Genomic DNA, 14,060 nt, shown 5'->3' on the forward strand with positions numbered 1-14,060 from the left:
TCGGCTTCATGTTTCTTCTGAATACTGTGAGTCCAAGTGGCACACGTTGCGTATACGCAATCGCATACAAACAAACTATTGGCCAGAAAGTGAGACGATGCTGAATAATACATATTTTTAATAAGAGAAAAATACATACTTATTTATAAATAAAGATCATTTATGAACTAATAATCAAAACGATGGGTCGATCGATATCCAGAACCATTTTAGTCCAACAAAACTTTTATTCTTCTTCTTTTTTTAATAATATGGGAATGTTGTTCGATTTTAAGTTTATTAAATATGTTTGTAAGTAAGTTACTATAAGACATGAAAATCTATTTAACTGAAGGTCTACAATTAGATTCATTTAGCTAAAGGTAGGTACAACTTAAACATTAATATTCCAAAATACAAAAAGGTTTAAGTTTACCAATTGAACCAAAATAACCAATTGTCGCAGCATTTTAAAAAATATTTGTCGGTGCTTTATTGAGTTTCTTAAATAGATAGGAATAAAAAATAAATTTATTAAGAGTCATATAATATTATAATCAAAATATTTGTAGCAACTTAGTAAAATTTTGAAAATATAATGATTTTGAAACAATCGGTTATATTTATGCCAAGTGACGGAATAGCCCTAATGCAGGATTAACAAATGCTACGGGCTCCGCGCTATCAGAGCGTTGTTAAAAGATTTTTTATCAATGGTTATTTAGTTTGAATAATTCCGAAAATTATTAATTACTTGCATCTTTGCGAATCTAAAATTTTGCAAAACTTTGAATCGATTTTTAATTTTTATCAAATTTTTTATATAAATAATTTTGAATTTGAATGTAAGTGGCTTAATTATCAAGTTATATTTTTAAGCAAGGCAAAAAAATTCCATAGAACAAGCTCCCACTTAGTCCGTTTTTTTGAGTATTTGAAAAATTCATGTCTTTATTTTCAAGAAAAAATAATTTCATTAAATTTTCATTAAAATCTTGAGAATTACATTTGTTTTAATTTTTGTATAAATCAAGATATTTTTAAAAAATCGTGTCGAATTTTTTTTTATCCAAGTATTTAATGGCATTTTAAATACTATAAATGACAATTTATACTATAACTATAGAAGTTGGTAAAATCGGTTAAAGTAACAGTCTGAGAAAAAGTAATGCTTTCGAGTTATAAAAAAAAAATAAAAGTTTGCGAATTTATTGATTTAGATTGCTCCATTCTCAAGGGGTTTTTAATCAAATTTTCTTCACAACTTCTCTCATAATGTATGTATTATCGTTACCCTTAGAATATTATTCTCACATATTAAATGTATATATATTAATATTAGTGAATAAATGAAGGAATGAATGAATGATTGCTGCATGCCCGCGCTCTATTAATACAGCACTTGGCAGCAGAAACTAATGTCGTCTGATTCAATCCCTAAATAATCTCTCTGAAAGTGTTCAAAAGCGAAAATACTTACATATATACTTCCTTTCAGTATGAATGATTCAATAGCCCTTTTGAATACATTCATGAAGATGTACATATACTTAAAACCCACAAATGAAAACAAAACAATTTATTTTACATGCAACATTTAAGTTAATATATATTTAATCTTGTAATACCATAATAACATTAATAACTAATTGTCATTTTGCAATATTGTTGAACAAACAAGGAAACTTTCACATACACAAATATAGATAGATCTACATATTGATATAGTAGACATAGAATACAATCATATAGAGGTATGCCGTGCTACAAACTAAACAACGACGAGAATTGAACAATGCAATGGGATCCTCTGCGCCATTCCTACACGGTGCAAATGGTGAGAATAAATTTAATGATATAATATGACTCAAGTCCAATATTGATTTGTATGCTCCAACAATCAATGGCCACCAATCTCGCGCAATTCGCGCTTGCCCAATGGCAATGGTGGGCGGAAATTGTTGATAACCTTGCCATTGAACTCATTGCAGGGACACTCCTCTTTCACATCGTAGGCATTGAGATTACGCATGGCATTCAATTGATCATCGGATACCTGAATGGGAGTCTTGAACACAATCCAAATGACACATTCCGAGCATGGTGGTGTGGTCAGGGAGCCCTCGTATGTCCAGTAGGTGTGAACATCGGGCAACAATTTGCCGGGATCACAGCCCTGAGGCAGGGTGACACGATCTCCCTTGTGCAACACGAATTGCAACAAGCTGCTGACCTTATCAAGTTCAGCATTGTGATCGCCAGCTTCTAGGAAAACACCCAATACGGCCAAGCCATCGGGAGCTGCAGCAGCCTCGCCAAAGGACTTGTATTTAGTGGTATTCCAGTGCACAAGATGCAATTCTCCTGCATAGGAAACGCCATCGACCGTGTGTTCGGAACCCTTGGAGTCTGTGCATCCCCAATGGCAATGGAATTGTTCCAGCTTAAAGATCTGATCTCCCAATGGGCCACCAGTCAGCTCCGATTCGGCTCCATTAACATCCACGCGCCAGCAATAACCTGTGAATTAAGCCCAAATCAATTAAGTCTATGAAAAAAGTTATTTTCAATTCTTGACTTACCTGGATTTACCAAGCTCTTGGTATGCTCGGGCACATACTTCCATTTTAGAGGTGCCACCTTTAGGTCACTGCCCTTCTTGGCCGAAGAGGGCGTGATATTTACCGGCGATTGACGATGTCCCGATGCCTGGGGATAGTCTTTAGCCCAGTGAGCAGGTCCTGTAAACAGACAATAATGAACGAGAATATAAAAATCCATTAACCATCATTAAGTGCTTAACTACATGTTAATCCCCATCCCAATATAAACAATAAATCATTTCAATTCATTTTCGGATTGTTGTCATACTTCCTTTCCTCCTCACCCATCACGCCGTTGCCTACACTTTGGCCGCTTCAATCGCTATTATTAAAAAGCAATTTTTGTCATTAAGTCACCCAAATAAAAAAATTAGGCAAGGAGGCAGCAGGCCGAAGTCGGGGAAGATGAATATTTTAATGGGAAATACACAAAGACAATTAAAGGGGAAGTGCAGAGAGTTAAATAAACAAATATTGTTTAAATAAAGAAGATATGCAATGATATATAATATTAATGGAGACTTGCAAGATTTTGTTTAATTCCCTACACATTAAAATTTTTTTTAAACATTCTTTTGATCTCTTTGCCTATGTCTGTATCTTTATTTGTGTGATTTCATAAACATGATATTTATACATAAGTAGTTTTTAAAACTACGTAACTAGACAAACTGCTTAATCCACTGCCCTTTGTCAAAATTTAAGTGCTTTAGAATTAGTTAGTATAGCAAAACAATGTGAAGTCTAAAGATCTAAAAATAGTTGCAGAAATGCATGTTTAAATTGACCCAAAGAGACAACGTTTTGGATAAATTTTAAATTGCTGATATATAATTTTTCTTAGTTTTAGTAGTCATACAATTTAAGGAAAAGGTTTTTACATTTATCATCAATATTATTAATTTGTATTGTGCCAAAAACGTTGCGTAAAGAAAATTGAAGACTGTTTTTTATTCAAATGTAGTCGGGGAAAGCTGACTTGATATAATGTACTAAATATTTTTATAAAATAATCATCAACACCACGCCACTTAAAGTGGTTTTATCAATATTTTTTTAGGAAAAGCAAATGAGAATTAAATTCATTAAAGCTCATTACCAAACTGGCCAAAATGTTATCCGCCAATGCATATATTTTAAAGGCTTGTCTTAGGTTGATAAGATTTATCAAAACGATACTAAGAACTTTTAACAATTGTAATTAAGTGCATCTATATTTTTATCTATATTGCATTATGATGAAAATAAAGGACTTAAGAACTTTCTTACCAAAATAAATAGCTCATAAATTATAACCTTTCAACGATAGTTCGATCTCAAGGGTTAGCAATATGAAGCATTAACATGATTAATTGCAATTCAGAGTTCATACAAGAATATAATTTTTAATATCTGGGAATATATATTCCTAATTAAATGCCTAATATAATTTTACAGAAAATAAACTTTTTCACTTTGGAGTTCAGAATTTTTTAAGCAATTCGAATTAAAGAACATTATTTTTTTAGTAATTAATTGTCAAAATTGAAGACGGAAAATGATCTCTAATGAAAATATAAATCCATATTAAAAGAAAGTGAAAAAACTAAATTAAATTAATTTAAAATATTATAGAATATATAATATAAATATAAATTGACTTAAATTCATTAAGCAATACCATAAAATATATAACTTAATTTGTTCAATGTTAATTTTTACATGTGAATCTTGTCCAAATAATATATATCCTAAGTCAAATCTATATAACATAATAGGAATTTTCAGGAAATATAACATATAGAAGCAATGTTGTCAGATTATGTATTTTTCAGTGTGTTGTATAGAGTTCTGGGTTTAAAACAACTACAAAAAAATATCGATTGTAAATCATTTCTATTTTTTTGCAAGCTCTAACTACCAAATGTTGAGCTAGAATCATCCAAGAAAAAGGAAGAGTAGTCGAAGATGGAAGCAAAGTTTTCACAGAGGTAATATAAATTATATTGTGCTATGCTATGATTATTTGTCACATTCAGCATTAACTCGACCATATTCTTAAATAACAACTTAAGTATTTTATTTATTTTAAGCCCTGCATAAATATTTGCCAAGAAATGTTAATGCAGTCGACGATCTAGCTTGGCCAGCAGGCTTATGGCATAATATTTGCATAGATACTAAGTACATATATATATTTTACTAGTTTTATATATTGACTTTGCCAACCGGCTGTAGCAACACAAGTAGTAAGTAGTTGTAGTTCATATCTAGCTATAGATTTTGCTATTTGTTGTTCAGTTGTTTGTTGCATTATTTTTGTTGTTGTTTTTAATTACTGTCGGTTCAGTTCATTTTTTGTATCGGTTGTGGCAAATATTGACACAGAGAATGGCGTCACGTGCCAGGTAAAATCACTCAAAAGAACTGCGGCCAGAGTCATGTGATATGCGGTGGGGGAGATCTTAGTAAACACAGATCGTAAGATAAACCGCAAACATATGTACATGGAGAGAAAGAGAGAGGGAGAGAGAGAGAGAGCGACAGGGAGGGAGTGAGAGTTAATGTAGGGGCTTGTGGTTTCTGGCAAATGTTTAACAAAATGTTTCATTGCACCTGTTGGCCAAGTCATCTTATCTAATATAAATATATTTATTTCAAATTCCAAACTAAGCGATGTGTCTTTGTCATGTGATAAATCACTTGTGAGCTACAGTGGGCTCTTTGGGTATTAAGTTCTCTATAAAAAAAGACCAAACAAATGAAATTGATAGATAAACTAGAACCTAAGACAGTGCATTTATCAGAAAAGAAAGAAATTAATACCTATATGTATTTACAATTTGCTCATGTGACACAATGACAATCAGAAGCGGTGCGACAAACAGACAAACCAAATTCACTTATTGTGTAAATCAAAAGAAAATTAGTCACATTTTATGAATATCACGTATACGCCGTGATTGGCATAATGAACGATCCTTTTATAATATAGTAAGCAAGTGCAAATTTCCGGTCATATTTATTTACACACTTGTTAGCTTTATATAATTATTTATGAAGATATATCTTTTAGCTGTCTCCTATCTCTATCTCCATCTCTATCTCAATCATATTTTATGAATGTTTTGCTTTACATTTATTACCAAGTTTGTTAGCAAATTTTTTTGTTTTTTGTTATTTTTTTTCTTATTGTAAATTCTTCATATGACGACGCCGAGTTTGTGTTTTCCCATTTAAAGATAACAGAATGAACAGACTGTAAATAAGGGAAGAGAGAAAAGTATATACATATATGGAGAAAAGTAAAACAAAACGAGGAAATGACACACTTGTGCAAATAGTAAAAAAAACACAAAATAAAAGATCAAACAAAAAACGTGCTTTAAAAATTGCAAATATTCATATGATACCCTTTAACAAAAAGCAAAAGTCAAGCCAATGGCAATCAATTTTGGACTTCAGGATTAATAATAAGGATCGCATGGTGGGAAATCTTAAAGAAGCTCCAAAGTTTGGATCGAGGAAAGTGTAATTAGAGAGAAGTTTGCTCCTTAAAGTATGCATTAAGTAGTTGAAAAATCGTAGCTGACATATAAGAAGTAATCTCACTTCGCTGGATCCATTGTTGTGCAACAACTCAAACTGACGCATTGCTGAATTTGTAAAAATATTTATATATCTTTTGAGTTGAATGTATGACGAAGATTCTTTCTTTAAGATGAAAATTAATCTAATGAGCTTTATCAATAAAATTTAACAATATTAGTAAATTTAAATTGAATTTTTGTATGGCAAAACAACATTGAATAAAGTAAATAGACGCAATATCTTGACTAATTTAATTATTTGTATGATCAATTATATTTTGGCAGTTGATTTTTGTAATTTTTCTTTCCTACAATTCATTTCAATTAAGCGAGTAAAGTAAATAAAGAACCCGGTAAATAGATCGTAATTGTGCGGTTAGCCATTAATTTTTTCTGTTGTTTTTTTTGCGATAAATATCCAAATGATGTTTTAATTGAATCAAATAAAACGAAACAAAAAAAAAAAGTCGGGAATAAACCGACAATGCAATAGCTAAACTTGTTCCGGAAATCAGGAAATGTTTACAAATGGAAATACAATTACCCGCCAACTATATTTTCTAGTTAGAATTTAAAATATTTTATTTTCCCCCTCTAGGTTCCCGAGAATGGAAACTGGTTTTCTCGATGTGCCTTTTCCAAATAGTTTACATTCCATAAAGAGTAAGTCGTGTGTCATGCATAAAACACTTAATTTGACAAAAGAAAAAACAAAAAAGCGAAAAGTATTCGGCAATTAAAAACATTCATTACGACAATGAACTTTTTACAAAAAAAGGAAACAAAAATAAAAATTAGCACTTAACATTTACGAATAATTTTTTTACGAGATGCCATGATGTTCCTTGCATGATAATATCAGAGAACGAATCATCTAGAGCCAGAGCCCAGGGAAATCATGAGTTTATTGCGTGATTGTGGGGACCAAGTGTTTTTGTGATCATAAGAAAGTTTTTATTTCTTTCCCTCCTCCCTCTGTCTTCGATTTCTTGATATATCTGACACTGTCAGGAAGCATACCAAATGGTCAATCAATTTGACAATTGACCACCCTAAATGCTTAATGCTCGTCTATTTTCATCCACCTTGCCCCTGGGACACCAAAGAAAGAGAAAAAACAAAGGGAAACCCTAAGAATGCTTTTTAAGCGAAAGGGAAAAAAATGTTTTAACCAACCTGAAAACCTAAGTTCAAGTCGATTCCGCAATGACTGTAATTATTTGTTTGCATGTGAACAATTTTGGCCACCCAAAATAGCAATAATTGAATTGTCATAAAGCAAAAAAGAAAAAGTTAATAATAACTGAAAACGCAAAAAACTAAGTGAGAATTCAAATTGCAATGCATATTCAAGTTACACCCAGTAGATTATATAATTTTCACCAAGTCGAAAAATCTTTAGTATATAATCTTAAAAATATTGTCACGTATATCTACCTTTTATTCCTTCCCACGTTTGTTTTTTAGCATTCCAATCTATAGAGAAATTTTCCATTTCATAAATTTTATTTTGGAATCCATATCTCTCTCAGGTTCTCTTAGCCACGTGTATATAAGTATATATTATATAGATATTTCAACAACAAATAGGTATCATTTTATTAGTTCACCTAATAAAATTTCTATGATGTAGATGGGATTGGTCTATCAAGTGATGCCAAAAATAATAAAAAAAAAATAACACACACTTTTCTGACGTTGTTGCTTTGATCAGTTTTTCAGCATGAAATCAGTTTGGCAAAATATTGAAGCCATTTATTAAAATAATAAATATTTAAAGTGTTTCGTGAAGATAAATATTGATAGAGATTGCAGTATATATGGAACAGGTAGAAATTGAATTGGCAATCATTATTTATAATGGTGAAATGGAAATCAATAAAGAGATAAAATATTTATAGTCCTTATCTTAAGTAAATATCCACAATTTGTATGGGCTTTTCCAAAGAAAAGTCTACCAAACCTGAACAATGTATCAAGAGTTTTCAAATGCACTTTTTGAGCTAAATATTCAAAATTCTTTAAAAAAGCTAGACATTGAGCTTAAAAGAGGATTTTCATTCTCTTGAATTTTTCTTAAGTTTTTCTTTCAGTTTTTTGAAGCAATAGTTCAGATTTGAAAATTATCGGATCTTGGGCAACTAAAGGGTAATCCTTACACCTTTAAGTATGCAATAGGAACAGAAGTCATTGTTTTCAAGAAATTTTTGATCTTTTCGTGTGTTAAGTAACTTTAAAATTGTGTATAAAGAATCTTCGGTTGGAGGATTATATTTCATCTGTCAAAAATTCAAAAATTCGAATTGCGGGGTCATTGTTCCCCCACAGTGATTGTCTGTGGTTCCCAATGCTCTTCTAAAACATTTTTAAAATCGCAATTAATACATATAAAAAAATATAATAATAGATTAAGAAATTTTTGTTACAATAGAACAATACCAATTAGAACTAATGTAAAGTAAGTTAAAAATAAATTTATTTCAACTTCAATCATTTAAAAAAAAAAGGGTTCTATAGAATCAAATGCCCAGATTTCAGGAATTGAATAGTTCGAAGTCGAAATCGTATAACAATTTATGGTATGTCCTTTTTTTTTTTGTTAATTATATCAATGCAGTTTCTTTCCTTCTTCCTTTTTTTCAATACATTTTATGCATAAATTTGCATATATCCTATATAGATGCATATATCCTATATAGATGTTTTTTAAATATTTTCTTAATTTCTTATATAAAAAAATATATATATTATTTGTTCTTTTTTATTTCCTATTCCCCTGATACTTTCTGTTTATGTAATATAAATAATAATAGCTATAAAGTTATCAGCTGATCTAGGGCATTAGAAACAGTTGTTACATTTGTTAATCACGTCTTAAACGATATTTGATTGATTTCTAAATTATAAAACACGCGACTTTTAATCTATATTGATTACTACATATATACATGGTATTTGTATGGGTGCGAATTGAAAGCGTGGCGATGTCTGCCAAAACCATTCAGACAAGTCTGACAGGGCCAGGGGTTAGGCAAAACCTGAGAAAATGTTTGATAAGAACTTTTTGCTGCAGTAATCGCGCAATCTCTAAGTAAATACATATATAAATTTTATACAGATGTCTTATATATATATTTGTATTTGTTTAAGGTGTAGGTAAAGCACACACTATACAAAACGTACTTATGCTTAATGTAAAAGCACTCGAGTCTGAAGAGCCAAACAAAAATGAAACTGATAAGGCTTCAATTGGAAAGTTACCAAAATCAAATCAATCAAAGCAATCAAACAAATTTAAACAAATCAAAATAGATTGATATGTTACAGAAAACATTATATCAGTTGGGTGTGACGAAAAGAATGTATAATAAATAAAATTTTATGGATCGATAAGTCCAGTGTCTGTCTAACTGATATTGACTTTGAAACCGGTCTGCATAATGTGTCCTTAACAGAAGAAACATGCACTTGACTAAAGTAAACGAACTGCCTTCAAAATGAACACGAAAACATAGCGAATAATATAAGAAATTAATATTTTTACCTCAACGATGTTTGGTATACTCTTTAAAAATGGTTAGCTTCAATGGAAACTTTATGCGAAAATATCTTTGGCTAACAATTAGCACTTCGTTTTCTCTTTGTGTCTAATATTAGAGACTCGAAAAAATAGTGAAAAGTGGATTTATTGTCGAAATGAAGCTACAAAATTCTGCAAAATATAATCAAAAGTTCAGGATCTGGTGGTATATTCAAGACGTAATCAATTTAGAAAAATATCCCGAATTAAAAACGAAATTCTTACTAATTGCAAACCATTTTATATTTGAAAAAACAAATTGATTTTCTTTTTTTTTAAAGAATTTTTTACTACCCAGTAGTAACAGAACCTCAAAGAATAAAATTAAGGCAATGTCGTCAGGAAAAGTCAATTTCTAAACCTTGGTTTTAATATTTAGATATGGAAATCCAAACAATTTACAATTTCTGAAACTGTTTTGAAACTTAAAACATTAAATCTAGATTCAAAAATTATTTTAACATAAAGTTTTACAAATTTCTGTAAATTTTAATATATGTATGTAAAAACTAAGATTTTATATAAGTTGGAAATGGAATATACCCAATTTTATATTTTGCTAGTGTATAATAACCAAATGAATAATAACGAAACAGAATGAGAACTCAGTCTTGTGTGCGTGTGTGTGTGTGTTCGTGGAAGTCAAAGTCGAACTCGTTTGCCGACGACAGAAATTCATTTAAGTCGGTCTGAGACTGGTTTATGTCGGTATGAACGATTGTCTTTATGTATTTATTCATTATTGGGGAAGCACCCCCCACATTTGATCACGAGACATTTGTAGCTCGTGCGAAGCTACAACTGGCTCCAATGCGATCACACCTCTCTTTACACTTCCCGATATAGATAAATTAATTATAATAACTATGTTCTGGTGCAACTAGGGAGTCTGAGTGTTTTAAAATTATAGATCTGAAAGTAGATCTTATGAAACATGCAATATGAATTTCTCTAGGAATTAAAACGCAATAGATGCAAAATTACAAACATTAGAGAGAAACCCCTTCTAAGTATGATAAAGTCCAAAAATTTGAAAAGGTTATTATTATAGTTGACTAATATGATTATAATTAATTGATTTACTCATTATCTGAAGGAGTCTTTTACTAATTTTATTACATTGTTTTGAGTGCTTCTATAAAATTCTGTATAACAAACGAGTCACGTTTGTTGTCGCAATATCTTATCACTCCTTTTCACTTCAATTAAAACAATTTTCTGTTTTGTCTGATGTACAATCATGACGTTTGAATTTGAATCATTTCTTAATGGAAGATAAAATTATACGGCCTAATGGGTAATAAGAAATTCCAATGTCTGAGGGTTTTGATAACACAAAGAGATTACACTTTAACACCTAATATTCAACACAAATATAGCTTTAGAAAATTTTCAAAATTTGTGCTTTTTTAACGGCCTACGCATGCAACTGCACATTTTGAAAATTGAAAACAAGTTTTGCCGAAAATAAATACAAAAATCTCGTTTCCGATTACACGCATGCGCAACGTGACTCAAAATCACAACACAGACATCACTGAAGATCGCATTTTTATTTTTGGTAAACAAACTCAAAACTGGAAACCGCATAATTGAAAACAAACAAAACACACAATAACAAGCCTTACCATTCTCTTCGGTGTAACCCCAGTGATGGCTCATCTTGTTAGTTTAAATAAATTTCTTTGCACTTGCTGAAGGATTCGAGGATTCTTTCACTGTCTCCAATAGTGGCACGCGACTGAATGTGGTTGGGTAGTCCGATATATCTTTATATATGGGAGACCGGGTCGGAAATCGGAACTGAGACAATAACCGCCAGATACTAAGATTATAACCGGCAGAGACACAAAACGACGACTGTTTGGTTAGTCCGCTGAAAGTAGACTGGCTGGACGACGCCGCCGACGACGTCGACGATAGCGAGACATCAGTCGCTACAGCACGCACCTTATGAGCTGAGGGAACCGCAAAAAAAAAAACAACAAATTAAAAGAGAGAAGCCGCCCCAGAGCCCAGAAGCTCAGCAAAAACTCAGCAAGAGAACGGTGTGAAAGTGAGATAGAGTAGAGCGTCGAGAGCGGAGAGGGAACTAAATTGAACTAAACTACTGTTTAACCCCAAACTAGAAGAGAGAGGGGGGAGAGCACTTGCTGCCGCTGTCGGTGCTGCTGCTGCTGCTGCGAGGCGTCATTAGAACTGTTGACAGTGGCTAAGTTCAATAGCTTTGGGTGAATAATATCCATAGACTTGAGTTAAGGTAATTGTTTGGACTGTGGTGTGAATGCGTAATGGAAACTAAAGCGCCAATTTTGCGAGAGGGAAATGTTTTTTCAGGGTTATTTTATATGATTTTTACTTTCGTTTTTACAGTCACGAAATTAGGATCAATTGCATGAGGATGAGGAGAAACTACTATGAAACTTATGCAAGGGAAATCACCCCCCAAGGCACGGAAACATTAAAAGATCTTGGAAGATTTAGAGGGCCCCTAAACTTTGCACACATTTATCACATTCTTTCTTGAAAACTGAAATATAATTTTTTATGCCCCTAACCTTTTGAAAATCTATAAATTTTTGTTCAATATTGAGTGATCTTTTTGATAAAAAACACAACAAAACACAAAACTGCCAAATAAATACTACAACTAAGTATATCTCTTTTTCCAAATTTTAAATTTCTCGGATACGTAGACTGTATTTATATATCTTGTGCATATAATATCGATGAAATGAATAGGATTCGCAAATCATATTTACATTTATTTATCTCTATTTCTATTTCTAATCCATAATTTGTTGCATCTTTCTTGTTTGTATTGAGCCTCTCTTTATTTACACAACTAAAATTTTGGCTTATAATATTTTATTAAATAGTTTTAGTAGACAAACTAAATAGTTTAACCAACAAATATAAGAACTTTTTAATATGATTTTAATAAATTACCAAAGAAATTCTTTTCTATTTGCTTCTAAAATGATTGGCACTTAACTTTTTTTTTTTTGAGAATAAAAAACATAGAACTGATAATATTTAAAAGGTTAAAATCGGAGTAAAGATTTCATTTGAAATTAAATAAAAAATCACGCAATTAATTTATATATATTATTTATATTAAATCAGGTTAAAAATCATTTTACCTGTTTAAAACTAATTGAATTTAAAAAATGTGTTTTTTTTTTTAATAGTGGTTTAACTATGTCTGTAACTTTGTCTATCTGGTTGTTTATTTTTTAACCTTTCTAATGATTTTTGGAGAAGAACACATATTCATATTCATCTTATTAACTCAAGATTCATTTTATTTTAATTCTAATAAATTTTAACATATTTTTATAAGATTACCTAACTTTATTTAAGTTATTAAATATTTGAATGGAATGGGAATTTATGTTTAAATTTTATTCATACTTGCTTTAGGAGACTTTTCGATTTAAGTTATTAAATATTTGAATGGAATGGGATTTTATGTTTAAGTTTTATTCCTACTTGCTTTAGGAGATTTTTCGATGTTCAAACAATTTCGATTTTCAATTTTATGTTGGTTTCTATGTTTTCTTTAATTTTAAAAATTACTTTTGCCCCACTGTACACACTCTGAATTGCCTATTGCTTTGTAAATGTCATAAGTGGAATACCGTGTAACCATTCTGCAAAAAATTCGACGAATCATTGGGCTATAGCTTACTATCTTACTATCATATAGAGCTTCTTAGAATCAGATACTGAAGACGCTTCAACCAATTGGAATCCCATATTTATTAAACAAAAGCTTACTTTTCAATAAACAAAAAAACATAAATAATTTTTTTTAAAGAAAAATATAAAAGCCTAAGTAGCTTAAATATCAGCTTATGTAATTTTATCTATCTAATAAACAATATAATGAGAGAATGTGACAACATAAATAAATAAACAATTCTGCAATTTCCCATCAACATGAAAAATTGCCAACATTTTTAATTGGCAACATAGTTGGCTAGAATTATTACTGATCGGACTGTCAATTACAGGGTATTTAAAAGTCCAAACTGCTTTCTAATGTATAGAATTTTATTTTTTGGTTTTGTTGTTGAACTTTAGTGCATTGTTTTCACTGTTGTTGTGTTTTATTTTTGTGGGGCATGAAGCGTGATCGCGATCGCGCGCTCGACGCACACATACATTTACATATATCCAAACATCTGTACATACATACATATATGTATACTGGAATATTTGTATATATGGGGGAACATGCATATATATATTTATATGTTCAATCGGTGTGGTTGGGTTTCTGGAAATGGCTACAAAGTTAATCGCAACCGTTTGGAGCAAAATTGG

General features: G+C 30.9%; 1 protein-coding gene across 1 annotated transcript; it reads right to left on the minus strand.

Annotated features, from left to right (window-relative positions):
- Positions 1 to 1,557: 1,557 nt before the first annotated feature.
- Positions 1,558 to 11,599, minus strand: LOC6644238 (carbonic anhydrase). Its single transcript, XM_002067018.4, has 3 exons — positions 11,360 to 11,599; positions 2,562 to 2,720; positions 1,558 to 2,499 (listed from the first exon to the last, which is right to left on the minus strand). The coding sequence occupies exons 1-3, from the start codon at positions 11,391 to 11,393 to the stop codon at positions 1,880 to 1,882; spliced, it is 813 nt and encodes a 270-aa protein (XP_002067054.1). The 5' UTR covers positions 11,394 to 11,599; the 3' UTR covers positions 1,558 to 1,879.
- Positions 11,600 to 14,060: the final 2,461 nt, after the last annotated feature.

Source organism: Drosophila willistoni, assembly GCF_018902025.1.
Source record: "Drosophila willistoni isolate 14030-0811.24 chromosome 2R unlocalized genomic scaffold, UCI_dwil_1.1 Seg167, whole genome shotgun sequence".
In the NCBI taxonomy this organism is placed as follows: Eukaryota; Metazoa; Arthropoda; class Insecta; order Diptera; family Drosophilidae; genus Drosophila; species Drosophila willistoni.

Coding starts and splice junctions, on each gene's coding strand:
- LOC6644238 (XM_002067018.4), bottom strand. CDS start 11,393: ATGAGCCATCACTGGGGTTACACCGAAGAGAATG. Junction 2,721..11,359: donor GGGTTACACCGAAGAGAATG/GTAAGGCTTGTT, acceptor GTCTGTTTACAG/GACCTGCTCACTGGGCTAAA. Junction 2,500..2,561: donor CAAGAGCTTGGTAAATCCAG/GTAAGTCAAGAA, acceptor CTTAATTCACAG/GTTATTGCTGGCGCGTGGAT.